Below are 15,232 nucleotides of genomic sequence, written 5' to 3' on the forward strand. Positions count from 1 at the left end.
TCTTATGTCATTTAAAATCAAATTTAATACTCTAAGAATGCAGCCAAGTAGCTTCCAATCAGAGGTCGATCTCAAGGAATTCAAGAGTCCAATAGTGTTATTAAGTGATTAAGTCACAACTTAGGAAAGAAATTAGGTTAATGTATTGGCAAATGAGATGAAATCATTTCTAGACTGTAGTCAAATGCTACAAAAATCAGGATTTAGAAAGGAGAATGTTTTGAGATTGGAAATCAATGAGATGAATGATTCCTAGGAGGCATAACTTTGCCTGCATTGCCTTTCTTGCATCAATCAGAATTTAAGAGCTTTAATTGAATTAATTTCTGATGAGGTAAGATTAATTAAATAGAGATTCATCCACTTCCAAAAGAAATATTAACCAATACTTTTCAAGAATTCAATCACAATTTAACTAGACCTAACTAAAGAACCACACATCATTACTCTCAATCAAGAAGATAACTTCTGAATATAATTAACCAAATCTCAACTCACAGAAATGGACAAAGAGGAGTCTGAATCAAGAAACAAAGATTAGCAACACAATCAAAATGTTACTGAAATTAAACACCTATAAACTCTAAACTCTTCCCTGTTTAACCATAGCTCAGGCTCCATTATAAATCCTAGAAATCCTTGAAGCTTAGCTGGACACAAAGGATGAAATACTCAAGCTGGAGGATAGGAACTCAGCGAAGCAATAGTGATGGGTGGGAAATAGAGAATCTGGATGAAGGGTTCCAGCCTAATCCAGAAATGCTGAGAGCTGATGATCAAGATGATGATGGAAAACTTTCAAAACTGAATCTCAAAAACCTCCGTCCCCCTTAAATGCTTTTCTTCCTTGTATTTAACACCTCCTAACTGAAAATTAGTTCAGGATCCACGTGCTAACTGAAATGGAGCTTTAAGACCTGGTTCCATTCCCTCCCAGATTTTGTCGCGCGTGTTTTGGTTTAAATTGCTGATTTCCGTCATCCGCTGTGGCGCCTCTGATCATCTGTCGCAATGCCTTACCAAAATGGTGTCGTTTGGATTAGTGACTCTGAGCTCCTTATGAAACTTGGTCAGTCGTGGTGCCTTTAACTATCCGCCGTAGTGTCTATCCCAGAGAGTCCTCTGGCAAATCCGCTGCGGCGCCTGAGATGACATGCCATGGCGTCTTAGACAGAATGGCCAGAACGTTGAAGAAGCTCCCTGAAACTCACACTAGACAAGGAATCAAAAGTACACGTAAATAAAATCACATAAAATCATGCAAAAACATAAAGAAAACCTCACGACCTCTTTCACCAACTCTTATGCACAATGAAAACTAATTATACCTAAAATATGCAAGTATAAATGGCAAAAGCATGAGTTTAAGGCTAGAAATATATGCAAATAATGAGGCTTATCATGTACCTAGTACAAACTGTACTAACCAGAAAGGACCCAAGAAGGTATAGGTACCTAAAACATGATTCGTCTATTGCAGGTATGTCTTAAAGCATCCAAAACAAACAAATGGTACATCAATAGTAAATGTTCCAGACACATGATGGGTGATACTGAGAAGTTCTCATCACTCAAACCAAAAGAAGGAGGCAAAGTGAGCTTTGGTAGAAATCAGTCTGGGAGAATTACTGGAATTGGAGAAATAGAAAGTGACACGGGAATAAAAGTTGAAGACGTTTACTATGTTGAGGGCCTATGTCACAACCTACTCAATGTCAGTCAGAGTACCGACAAAAACAACTAAGTGATCTTTGCTTCAGAGGAATGCCTAATCATCAGCAAAGATGATTTGCCATTAAAGAAGGAAGAATTGAATGTAAAGCTAAGAGCTCTAAGGGACGGTAATCGTTATACTATTCAAATTGATTCTAAACTTTTTGAAAACTGTTTTGTTAGCAAAAATCATAAACACCTTGCTCATGTTAATATGAATCAGCTTTTAAAATTAACAAAAAGGGATCTAATTACTGGTTTACCCAAAATTCAATTTGAACATGATATTGTCTGCGATGCTTGTTAGAAGGGTAAACAAATAAAGTCCTCATTTAAATAAAAGAAGACAGTTTCAATTAAAAGACCAATCTAAATGCTTCACATGGATTTGGTTAGTCCATCAAGAGTCAAGAATTTCGATAGAAACCTATATACTCTTGTGATAGTTGACAACTATTCAAGATTTTCCTGGACTCTGTTTCTTTCTTCCAAAGATAAGACATTTAATGCATTCATCGTTTTTGCTAAAAAGGTCCAAAATGAGAAAGATATTTCTATTGTGTCAATTAGATTGATCATAGAGGAGAATTCAAGAACAATGAATTCACAGTCTACTGTGATGAGCATGGGATTAACCACAACTTTTCAGTACCAAGAACACCTCAATAGAATGGAGTTGTGGAAAGAAAGAATAGAGTGCTCACAGAGATAGCCAGAGTAATGTTGAATGAAAAGGGAATCTCTTAAGTATTCTGGACAGAGACTATGAGCATGCCCTGTTACATCTCTAATAGAGCATATATCAGAACACTAATCAGAAAGACTCCTTATGAGCTATATAAGGGAAGGAAGCCTAACCTGGCTCATCTAAAGATCTTCAGAAGCAAATGTTACACCCACAACAACAACAACAAAAAATCTTAGTAAATTTGATACTAAAGATGATTAAGGTTTATTTTTGGGATATTCTAATGGTAGTAAAGCATATAGAATTCTTAATAAACGAACCTTTGCTATTGAAGGATCAATACATGTTATGTTTACTGAAACAGAGTCGATTTCAAAATCTCTAGATAATAACCCTGAGATCGTTCAAAGTTTTGAAAAACTAATTTGAACAAATCTTCAAACAAAGGGTCTTCTGAAGAAATTGTTGAAAATAAAGATGATTCAAATAAACCTCTTTCTCAAGAAAATCTAGAACAACTTAAAGCTTGGAGGCATGACAGGAACCATCCTCTAGAACAACTCATTGGTAAAGTCAATAAAGGGGTTAAAACCTGAAGACAAGTGTTCAATAAAGTGCATTTCTCTATATTTATTTCACACATTGAACCAACCAATATTGATGAAGTTCTATCCAATGAATTCTGGATAGCAGCAATGCAGGAAAAGTTGAACCAATTTGAGAGGAATCAAGTTTGGGACTTGGTGCCCAAACCTAATGACCATCCAGCTATAGGCACCAAAAGGGTACTCAAGAATAAGCTCGATGAATCTGCACAAATTGTCAAAAACGAAACCAAATTAGTGGCTAAGGGCTATAATCAGGATGAAGGTATTAATTATGAGGAAACATATGCTCTAGTAATTAGATTAGAAGCCATACGAGTACTTTAAGCCTTTGCCTGCATAAAAGATTTTAAACTATATCAAATGGATATTAAAAGTGCATGTTTGAATGGTTATATCATGGAAGAAGTTTTCATTGAACAACCTTTGGTTTTGAATACCCAAATCTCCCTGATCACATTTACAAAGTGAAAAAGGCTTTATACGGTTTAAAACAAGCACTTAGAGCATGGTATGAACGACTTAGCAATTTTTCGATAGAAAAAGGTCTTGAAAGAGGCAAAGTGGACGCTACGCTTTTTATCAAAAGAAATAGAAAAGAACTTTTAATTGTTCAAATTTATGTAAATGATATTATATTTGGTGCTACTAATGAAGATCTTTGCTAAGAGCTTGCTAAGTTAATACATGGTGAATTTGAGATGTCAATGATGGGAGAATTAAATTGCTTCCTGGGATTACAAATCAAACAGAAGAAAAACAGAATATCTATATCCTAGATGAAATATCTCAAAGAACTGCTAAATAAATATGGTTTGGAAAATGCAAAGAGTGTAAAGACTCCCATGAGTTCAACCATATCACTAGACACAGGCGAGAAAGGCAAAGACGTGAATCTAACCAAATACAGAGGAATGATTGGGTCACTACTCTACCTCACAGCAAGCAGACCAAACATTCAATTTAGTGTGGGAATGTGTTCCAGATATCAATCAGCTCCCAAGGAATCACATGAAGAAGCCATCAAGAGAATCCTCTGATATCTTGTTAGAACACCAAATCTGGGAATCTAGTATCCAAAGAAAGGAGTAGAATATCTAATGGGATACTCAGATGCTGATCATGGAGGCTATAAAACAGACAAAAAAAGTACCAGTGGACAATATCAATTTCTAGAAGGATACCTTATCTCGTGGTCGAGCAAAAAGCAAAACACTATAGCCATATCCTCCACAGAATTAGAATATATTGCCACTACCAGTTGTTGTGCTCAGATCCTATGGTTAAAGAAACAACTACAAGATTTGGGAATCAAGTTGAAGGAAATCCCAATCCTATGTGACAACACAAGCACAATCAGTTTGTCCAAGAATCTAGTTCATCATACCCGAACAAAGCATATTGATATTCGACATCACTTTATTTAGGACCATATTCAAAAGAAAGATGTAAAAGTAGGATTTATTCCCACTGAATATTAGATAACAGACATATTCACAAAGCCTCTCGATCAACAGAAATTCAATTACTTTAGAAGAGAATTGGGAATGGTAAATCCCAATGAGTTGTAAGAAATCTGACATTACTTCTTTAGTTAGAGCATTTAGATTTAAAGTTTTGATGATTAAAAGACTAACATAAGCATCAGAGTGGATAGAAATTTGTTTTGTAGGAAGCTCTGTTCGGATGCTGAAAAATAGAGGTGAACAAAGTAAGATGTGATCGATGAAGGCATCGATAACCATGCCTTGAAGACACCTTAATTTATTGATCACCTGATTGATAAATCCAAATTATGGATCAGCTCATCAATCAACAAGACATATGAAACTTACTAGAAATGATAGGGAGCAGAATTATCAATAACCCGATCGATCACTCAATTATCGAGCAATGTATCGATCAATTGTAGAATGAGACTCTCGGTTAAATCAGTCAAATAGGTAAGGATTATGGATAAATTGATCAAATAACTGTTAATCAATCACATGATCAATAAACCAGAACAAGTATGACTTTTACTGAATATTTATTGATAACGTATTCGATTATTGATTGATCGATAACATGATCGATAATTGCTCTCAGTGTTCTTAATTGTTCTTTATATTTATCGATCACTTGATCGATCATGTATTGATCGATCATTTTCGGCTTTATAATGTTCAGAATTTGAAAACCTCGTCAGTTTTTCAAAACCCTAACTCAATAAACTGCTTACCCCTGTTTCACGCAACGGTCCAATATCCCACTGTTCCATTAAATTTCCCACTATACTTCACTTGAAATCACCCTCTAGGCCCTTTCAATTATTGCCAATCTCTTCAAACTCACAAATCATCGAACTTCTAATGGCGAGAGTCAAATAAGCTAAAAGCGACCGAGAAGAAAGTACTGAGAAGCAAGTTCAAAGAAGTTACTCCCTTGTCCACCAAGAAGAGATACAGACCCAAGGTGAGGCAAGAATCATCAAAGAAAAAGGGGGTACTAAAAATTAGAGAAAGCCGAACTAAAAGCTTTGAACAACTCACACCATAAAGAAGGTCACCACGGTCAAAATCCAAGTTACCAGTAGTGATTGAGGAATCAGAAACTGAGGCCAGTGATGAAATCTCAGTTTAGAAAGCTGTGGACACAGCATTGAATATCCCAGTACCTCGACGATCGAGGCACAAGAAACAGAGAACCACTGAAGATGTGTCTCAACAAAATCCTACCTAAGGTATTCCATCTGAATCATTTGAGTTTTTGATTGCAAATCTGGATAGAGATGTGAATATGATAAAGTTTAAGGCGGATTTTGCAACACCAAAATTTTGCCTCATGGTCTTTATGAATCTGGACAGCTTGAAAAATAATGAGAAAATTAGATTGGATTTGAGTGACCCCTTAAAATACTTCACTAACTGGTTAAGTATTGGTGGCGAGTACTACCCTGAACTGGTCAAAAGATTTTATTGCAATATGGAATCTATTGAAGAATATGATGAATAAAATAATTTGGTGAGTAATTATCTCACAACAAAACTTAGAGACAGAACTATTAATTCTACCTCTGCAAAGATAAATGAGCTTCTAGGGACTCAAGATCATGTCAGAGGAGGTGACATGAATGATATAAAAGCCTACAAGATCTTGATGCAGAGTGATAACTACACTGGAAAGTTGAATTTCCTCCAAAGCAAATGTGTGATTATTATCAAATAATTCACTATATTTACTCAAGGAGCATGGTGAATAAGTCTGGCAACTTTTCACATTTGAATGAGGATGACTACCTCTTACTGGCCAGAATCATTAGTGGAGAGAAAATCAATATTAGGGCTATGATCTATAGTGAGATGAAGGATTTCACTCTCAACAAATCTAAATCCACACCTATTCCCTATCCTTAGCTGGCCACATACCTCCTTCAAGTGCACAACATTGCACCACTAGAGCTTGAGGAAGTCAAAGTGAAGGCTCCTATGTTTGGAATAAATTAGCTCAACAAGATGAAAATACCAGTGCCATTTAGACCTTCACAGAAACTGGCTCACAAGGACAAAGGAAAACAGCCAGTTGCAAGTACCTCTAAAGCTCAATACCAGTGCCATTGAATGAAACATTGAATATGTGAGCTGCCGTCTGTTGAAATTTACTATTGCATTCAATACTCTGTTTTACAGAACTTTAGTGTTTAATATTCATATACTCTGTAAGAGAGCTTGATACACTTTACATTACTCATTTTCTGAGTGTAACTCAAGAGTGTGGACTCTTGAGGGGATTGTAACCTTATGGGTAGTAAGGGAGAGTGATTGAGTGATTCAATTATTGTATTGAGGTACCAAAAGCCCGCTTAATCTTGGAGATTTAGTGGAAACTTCAGTGGCATTCTGAGAACTGAATGTAAGTCAGGTGGTTAAGACTGAACTAGTATAAAATTCGATGTCTTCATTCTTCGGTGAAACTCTCCTAACTCTTCTCCTCAGTTTTATGTGCTTAGTTGTTTTATTACATCAAATTTTTATACTTCACCCAATTCACCCATCTCTTGGATAAAACTACCATTAACAATCATAGGTCAATTACTCTTTAAATCTAGCATTACTTGTAATATCCTAGATTTTGAAGCAAAAAGGTTAATAAGATGCCTAGGAGAGTTAAAGAATCATTTAAAGTTTCAGGAAAATAATTATTCTATAAAAGCCTATTTTAGAGCCGGAAATGCAGAAAAATCAAGAAGGTAATAATTATTAAATATATATATATATATATATATATAAAGGCATAGGATAATTAAGAAAAAAATTATCGATAATCATTTTGGGAATTAAAGGAGTTTATGAAAGAGTTTATTTCTTAAAAAAAGAGTAGAAATAATTTAAAAGCTAATTTCCTAAATCAAAGGTTTATTTCTTAAAAAAAAAAAAGTTACATCTTAATTTCTAATTTGAAAAATTTTAGGAAAATTATTTAGGGAAAATTCCAGAAAAGGTCCCTCGAATATATGAAATCCCAGATTGGGTCCTGGAATTTCGAAAATGACAGAAAGGGTCAGTGACCCAATCTGTCATTTGGCAAATCAAAAGGAATTGACAATTTTGCCCTCTTTTGTATTGATTCACTACAATGATTTAAGAAATCACTATAAGGGTTTAAGCATTACCTAGATTCATGTAACGAATAACTATTCGTTTTTTCATATTCAAGTGTCTTGTTATTAACTACAACTAATTTTGTAATCACTAGAACAATGTAAGTATTATCTAGATTCGTGTAGAGAATAACTACTCATTTTTTTATAGTCAAGCACCTTATTATTAACTACAACTAATCTTGTAATTATTAACTACAACTAATCTTGTAATCACTAGAACAGTGTAAGCGTTACCTAGATTTGTGTAGAGAATAACTACTCACTTAGTCAGGGGCAAAATTGTCAATTGGTCTCATGACAGATTGGGTCACTGACCCTTTCTGTCATTTTCGAAATTCCAGAACCCAATCTGGGATTTCATATATTCGAGGGACCTTTTCTGGAATTTTTCCAATTATTTATGTGCTAAGGAAGCTAAATAAGAAAGAAATCTCTTATAAAGTACTAAAAATTAATTTGTGAAGATTAATGTAAACTTTTAGAAAAGGACAGACTAAAGATAAAAAACAGTCCTTGCATTTTTCTCTCACTCTTCTTCCTCGTCGTCATCTGAAGGATCCCTCCCCTCAGACCCTTCCTCTTCGACACCTCCCCGATTCCCTCCCTGCCTTCGTGCCACATCCTTTTCTTCTAAGCTTCTTCAACACGCCTCTCTTCTTCTTGGACAAGAACCGTATCCGATAAGCCTGATGGAAGTACATTAGTAAAAGAAAGAGAGGGAGAGTGCGAAATAGAGGGAGAGACCGAGAGAGACGGAGACCGAAGCAGAGGAAGCTTTCGGGGAGGTGCTTGATTACGTGCAAGTCGGTTTTCGAACCAAGGTAGACCCCTTAGTCTTCTCCCATCTCTTATTTCTTCGATTAGATAATTTCAGTGGGAAAGGGGTGATTGGATTCTGGTTCTGAGTGAGGGAAAATAATGACTAAAGGTTCAAAACTATGACTAGAGATAGATTAAGTTAGTATCTATTATTGCATGTGTTGGATTGATTCTGTTCTGTCATTTCCAAACCTGATGCTTGTTGTTTCTGTGTGTGTGTTCATATTGTTCAAGTTATTTCCCTCCTCTGAATCATAGTCATTTACGGAAGAGATTTCTCTCTCGTTGCTGTGCAACTATAATGTTGCAAAATTTAAAATATGTATGTAAGATTTTGATACGGGTGAAGGACCGAGTTGCTTGTCTCAGAAGAAGATTTAATCGGTTGTCATTTGTGGTTTGTGTTTTCGGATGCTAAGGGAAATCCTAAATTATTAAACTATATATATATATTTTTCAAGATTTGTATTCTTGAAGCTTTCTGAGTTCTGGAACCGATGAGATGGGTTCAGTTGGGACAGAAATCACCGATTTGGTGGAGATTAAAGCTTGGGTAGTTGAAAAATAAAATTGATTAGTAAACATTGACTTTGTTTTGATGTCTCTTATGTGACTGCGTGTTGATCATTGGCCATTGGTTTTTGGATTTGAGAATCTGTGGCTCCTCGCCTACAGGAAACATTCGAATTCTTGTGTCAGCATTATTGATTTTCAGAAATTAAAAGAAATTCTTGTGCCAGCATTATTGATTTTCAGAAATTAAAAGAAATTCTTGTGCCAGCATTATTGATTTTCAGAAATTAAAAGAATAGTTGAGTTAGGGATAAGAACTACATATATATTTATATAATTGCTGAAAATTTAATCTTTATGTAAGAAGGCCGATTGAATCTGTAAGTTCCCTTATTTTGATATATAAATGCACACGTACACTTGCATTCGGGTTCGTTCTTGATTGAGCTAAGGGGAAATGATTTAATTGTGATACTGCTGTCATTGATATTAAATAAGAGTCTCTAAAGGGATTCCAAAATGTTGAAGCAGGGAGATTGAATGAGAATTATATGATTGTATGTTGCTATAAGTCAGGGGATTAGGATTGTTGAGCTTGAAAACTGATTATAAATTACTGTTTGGGGCTCTTGAATGTTAAACCAGAGATTCAAGGGGTTAAAATATGTCTAAGGATGCTTAAATAATGATCGAAACAGTGTTCTTGAAATTGGAATCTGCTGAGTTGTAGTTTATATGATATATTGTTAAAATTGGAACTGAATAATGCATGAGAACTTGCTGGTTTATGCTTCTGGATGTTAAGCCATTATTAATAACTTATAAGTTGGGTCAAGAGACTCTTGAATGATGATTTAACATCTGATATAAGGGCTAAAATCTTCAGGGGAGCCATTCTGTGTAAGCTGAATGGTTAAAGAATTAAAAATATGTATTTGTTATGAAACTAGAAAATAATTTCCAGGTTATATTAGTGCTACTGTTTGAAAGATTTGATGGTTAAAAGTTGATGTAAACTTGTAAAAGTATGGGTAAATCAAGTGTGTATGATTTACGTCCTGTCAAATGGCCGACCGAGTTGATGGATTGAAATTAATTATGCTCTTCTTCCACTCCTTTACTGTCTTCATGCATATATATGTGCTGCTGTGAATTTATGAAGATAAATTAGTTATGCCTAAAGCTTCTTTGTGATGAATTGAATTGTGAAATTTTAAAAGTGATTTAATTGTTGTTTGAGGACTTCGAAAGATTTCAGCAAGTGATTCAAGATAATAAAGCATGGGGTTTGCTGCTTCTATCCGTGGGTTAATGAGGATGAAACTGTTAGCATTTGAAACTAAGGACATTTTTGCTTATTGGAATTTTATGGGTCTTATTGACAGTGAAGGAAATTTAATGTTCGAACTTTAAGAAAATGTTAATTGGGAAAATTGACTAGTACTTGTTGCTGTCATGAGGCTGTATAATTGATGAAATTGATGTGTAATTTATAAGTTATGGTTTATTAAAGCTGCTAGAGAGAAGCAGAATTTTAGAAGTAAAACCTGTATGGCTCTGATAAATAGACATTGCTAACAGGTAGATTGGGAGCGAATCTGAGTCTTATTTTAAAGCATAAAACTTCCCGAATTCAAAGTTATAAGTTTTGAGCCAAAGTTAGATTAAAAAATTTTAAAACTTCACCCTTTTAAAGCACGGAGTAGCCGCAATTAATAAATCTGCTCCCATCTGAGTCATTAGAGTAGAATATTACGTTTCTAGAATATTATGAGCAAAATTGTAAAATTGGCTGTTTTCTATTTGGTTAGAAGTTTATGCTTAATATAGTAAATCATGAAAGTTATGTAAGCAAGATACGTTGTATTCTTTTCTTTTATTTTTATGTTTTTATTCCACTAGTCTCGACTCTTGATGGTGGGACATATGTTTTTTATGTTATACTCCTCTAGTTCTAAATATAAGACTCATTTTGTAATGTAATTTACACTACAAAATGGGTCTTATATTTAGGACGAAAGAGTATTATGCATAACAAATTATTTTGTATAAATAGTTTGAAATATAGGAAGATATTAAAAACCACAAAAATACATAGATGATACTATTTAATTCAATATAATTTAAGAAAATTATGTTTCATTTACAAATTGAGTGTACCTATCATGAAAAATTATATTGTACTTCGATATACGTAGGACATATTTTATCCTTTGTATACTATTTTTTTCTTAAAATATTTTTTCAGAAACTCATCAAATATGACTTGAAAAAAATTAATATTTTGGTTGATTATTATAAGTATCATAATATTATTTTTAAAATACTTGTTAAAAACTTAAGATGCTCAGATTCATATTCTAAATAATTGAAATACGCTTTTTATAATATAACCAATTATATTATATGAGAAGTACTTGAAGCCAGGCACATAGAAAACACATTAGTGACCTGTCATATTTCTAGGCCCTTATTTTAAAATTTTAAAAAATTACAGATAAAATGTGTCGGTTCCTCTGACAAATCAAGGTTTATGAAATTTTTTTTTGTTTTTTATTTCATATTATGGAAAATAATTTTTTTTTAATAGAATTTGCTTATAAAACCTTGTGTAAGTTAAACTTATCTCTATTTCCTTCAATTTCTATTTATGTTAAATACAAACACTGTTATTATAAGTTTATAAATTAGATTTATACATTAAAATATGTTGAGAAGTTTAATGTCTAAAGTGATTGAAATTGAAAATTTATACAGGGTTTCATGGATAATTTTATAACGTCACTTGATGTCATATTAATCAATAGGATCCGACGGATTAGAAATGGAAAAAATAATAAATAAAAAGGGCATGGCATTTTCCTAACATATCATATTGTATCATATCCCGTACACATACACTGCTTAGATTGGCTTCTTTCCTGTACTCCTAAATAATTAGTTGGCCCTTTCTGGTATTTCATTCCCTTAGTATCATGCCATAAAAAACTCTTATGAAACTCTACCTAGAACTAGAGAAGCACCTCAGCTGCCCTTTATTGCTTTCTGGCCAATTTGTCAAACCATTTACCTGTGCTTCTTTTACCCTGTACTCAAAGCTTATGCCTCCTCACATGCACCTTATGATTGGCACCCTATCACGGATTAAATTTGCATGCATTTTGGGATTTATTGAGATTGAAATTCACTAGTCTTAAGTGGGAAAATTTGCAAGGGATAAATTCTTATTTACTAATTTTACTGGTTTGCACCTTCTATTTTCTTTTCTCTCCTCCAAGTTCCCCCAGGGTTGGGGGAGATCACCTTCACTTATCATTGGAGTCATGCCATGCAAAGCAACCATAAACCCTGGTTTTTAACAATCTAATCTACACTGTATGATAATTTCGGTGTGTAAGGGCAAGCAGCCATTGTTGCTTATGGCTTTAGTACTTTCATCTTCTATGCTGAAATTTTTTAATTTAGTTATCTACTCATCCTGTAAAACATGGAATTTTATCTTGAACTTTGAATTTGTAACAGAATTACGTGTCTTGGTGTTGTTAAAATTTTCACTTCACTGCAATAACTAGCATATCCTCTGTTTGTTTGGAAGAGGTTCTTGATATTTGTTTTGCACCTCACATGCCAAGAAATAAGTATAAAATAGTAAATCTTCTAACATTTAATGAATGGATGCCTAATACGTGTAACCGATTCTTTCTTTTAAATTTATAGCCGCCTATTGGAAGTTAAAAAAAAAAAAAAAATTTATTCATTGCTTATTTGTTTACCTTACAGAAGTACACATCTGATAGCATTTGTAGCGTTTCATGCAAGTTTCTATTATCTCTCGTATGTTGATGCAGTTAATGCTCATTGGTGAATGTGCCTCGTAAAAGTTCTGAAATTAAGCTTTGATCAAATTGCCTGCATATTCTTGCTATCAAGGGTGATGCTTGACTCTTGCCTGTAGAGTTCACTCTCATAGTTTGTACTTGGTGAGGTTGAGAATGGAAGAACCACAACTGGTTTCTAGAGGAGCAGAAGCACTCCTTCATCTCTCTCCTGGATCTTCAATTTCTGTTGCTTATCATCCTCATTTTGGTTCTCATGATGATCTCATCTTCCTAGAGCTTGATGAGAAACTTCTCCCAGAAGTTCTACATGAAAGGTAAGCAATGGCTAACATTAGATTCCAAGAGTCTGTTTTACAGGTTCATTACTATTCCCCTGCCGTCCTATTCCACTTTGGTTGATGGTTTTGTACTCTATTCCAGGGTGGTTCTAAGAGGACAGCCAAATGAAGATGCTGTTCTTTGCACTTCGTCCAAAACTTATTCTATCAAGTTTGTTGGAACTTCCAATTCTGTATTCCTTGTACCACCAAATCAATTAGAATACCATCAACCTCCACAAGAGAGTGATAGTCATAATCACCATGACCAAAAATCTGTTGCATCTGTGATCAAAGTTGTATCTGGTAGCATGGAGCTTGTTGAGGTTGCTCCTAGACTTGATAAACTCAAGTCGCTTCTTTCAGAGAACCCTTACAGGTGTGACGAGTTAGAAGTAGAAAACTTAGAAGGCAACCACGAATCTAGAATAGGATTATACAATTGGAATGACCTTGTTAACAATATTCAAGCTAGTGATGATGAAATAAGGTCTGGACTTCGGGCACTTTCTGCTGTTGAGATTAATGGGCATTGGAGATTAGTGGATGAGAGTTACATGTGCACCATTCTAAGAATGCTTTTGCACAATTCAGTGTTGAATGACTGGTCGCTTAATGCTCTTAATGAAGATGAAGTTGTGAATATTCTGGAATCAGATGGATTTCCAAGGGTACTTGCAAAACACTGTTTGCATGCATTTGGAGAGAAAGTAACTGATAATCTTGGTAGCTGTATCTGGAAATTGGATGACCAGCGAGTGTGTGTGCAGTTTGCGAGGGAAATTCTGAGAGGAGGAAAGAAAAAGTTGGAGAGCTTCATGGATGAATGGAGGCAGAAAATTCCAGAGGGCATGCAACCCGCCTTAGATCTTTTGGAAGGAGAGGTTTTGACTGAAAGGGTTGGTGTTGAGACCTGGATTCATGCCTTTAGTGTTTCATCTTTGCCCTCCGCTCCAGCGGAACGTTTCTTCTCCCTTTTCAGAGAACGGAAAAAGTGGGATTGGAAAGATCTGCAGCCTTATATCAGGTTTAAATTTCTTACAGATTAGCATAAAAGCGTGCTTGGTTTCTTGTTGAAAACAATCAAAATCATGTGTTTTTCTTTGGGAAGCTTGCTTCGCTTTTGCCAAAATCATTATTTTTATTATTTTCAATGTGGAATCAAAACTTTTTAATATAAATCTCTTCAGTTTTCACATTCGCCTTGAATCTATATCATCCTTTTCCATTTGAAATTAACTCATCTTTGGGAATGTTTCAGGGATTTAAACGTACCGGGTCTTACTTCAGAAGCTTTGCTTCTCAAATACACTCGAAGAACACAATCAACTCCCGATGCAGAACCAGTTTTCAGTGCAAGATAATAGTCGCTTGTGCAATGAATTGAATTCCCAGCTATTTCAATTCTCTTCGTGCCCATTTGATCAAATTAAAATCGATATATGACAGCACAGCAGAGAGAAGTGGGGATTGGGGGGGGGGGGGAGGGCTTTGTTGCTCATCATAGGTCAATTCCTCTTCAAATCTGGCATTACTAAAATATTATGAACAAAATTGTAAAATTGACTGTTTTTGTATTTGGTTAGAAGTTTATGCTTAATATAGTCATGTGAGACCGGGGGTTCGTTGTTTTCTTTTCTTTTCTTTTTGTATTTTTATTCCGCTAGTCTCAACTGTTAATGGTGGGTGATCTGTTCATGTTATATTATGCATAACAAATTATTTTGTAATAATAGTTTGAAATGTAGTAAGCTATTAAAAATCACAAAAATACATAGATAAAAATATTTAATTCAATAAAAGTTTATATAATTTAGGAAAATTATGTTTCATTTACAAATTGAATGTACTTATCATGAAAAATTATATTGTATTTCGTTATGCATAGGACATATTCTATCCAGTGTATGCCATTTTATTCTCCAAGTATTTTTTCAGAAACTCTTCAAATATGACAAAAAATATAGAACTAAAATATTTTGTTTGATTATTATAAATATTATTCTGTTAGTTTCGAAATACCCGCTAAAATATCCTAAAATATTGAAATACCTTTGTTTTAATACACACACACACACTATACGAGAAGTACTTAA

At 34.3% G+C, this 15,232-nt stretch overlaps 1 protein-coding gene across 2 annotated transcripts; it reads left to right on the forward strand.

The window, feature by feature from the left end:
* The first annotated feature begins 8,173 nt into the window (after window positions 1-8,173).
* LOC114711765 (sister chromatid cohesion protein DCC1) lies at window positions 8,174-14,839 on the forward strand. Of its 2 annotated transcripts, none has more exons than XM_028896193.1 (4): window positions 8,174-8,469; window positions 12,829-13,133; window positions 13,240-14,163; window positions 14,398-14,839. In XM_028896193.1, the coding sequence occupies exons 2-4, from the start codon at window positions 12,973-12,975 to the stop codon at window positions 14,498-14,500; spliced, it is 1,188 nt and encodes a 395-aa protein (XP_028752026.1). In that variant the 5' UTR covers window positions 8,174-8,469; window positions 12,829-12,972; the 3' UTR covers window positions 14,501-14,839. The 2 variants fall into 2 exon arrangements, with proteins under 2 accessions (XP_028752026.1, XP_028752025.1); XM_028896192.1 differs by having other exon boundaries at window positions 12,936-13,133.
* Window positions 14,840-15,232: the final 393 nt, after the last annotated feature.

This window comes from Neltuma alba, unplaced genomic scaffold, assembly GCF_004799145.2.
Source record: "Neltuma alba isolate B1F8T4 unplaced genomic scaffold, ASM479914v2 tig00011318_pilon, whole genome shotgun sequence".
NCBI lineage: Eukaryota > Viridiplantae > Streptophyta > Magnoliopsida > Fabales > Fabaceae > Neltuma > Neltuma alba.

What these genes read in the sequence shown, in the direction of transcription:
- LOC114711765 (XM_028896193.1), top strand. Translation starts at nt 12,973, where the DNA reads ATGGAAGAACCACAACTGGTTTCTAGAGGAGCAGAAGCACTCCTTCAT. An exon ending in CCAGAAGTTCTACATGAAAG is followed by an intron (nt 13,134 to 13,239) that starts GTAAGCAATGGC and finishes ACTCTATTCCAG; the next exon opens with GGTGGTTCTAAGAGGACAGC. An exon ending in GATCTGCAGCCTTATATCAG is followed by an intron (nt 14,164 to 14,397) that starts GTTTAAATTTCT and finishes GGAATGTTTCAG; the next exon opens with GGATTTAAACGTACCGGGTC.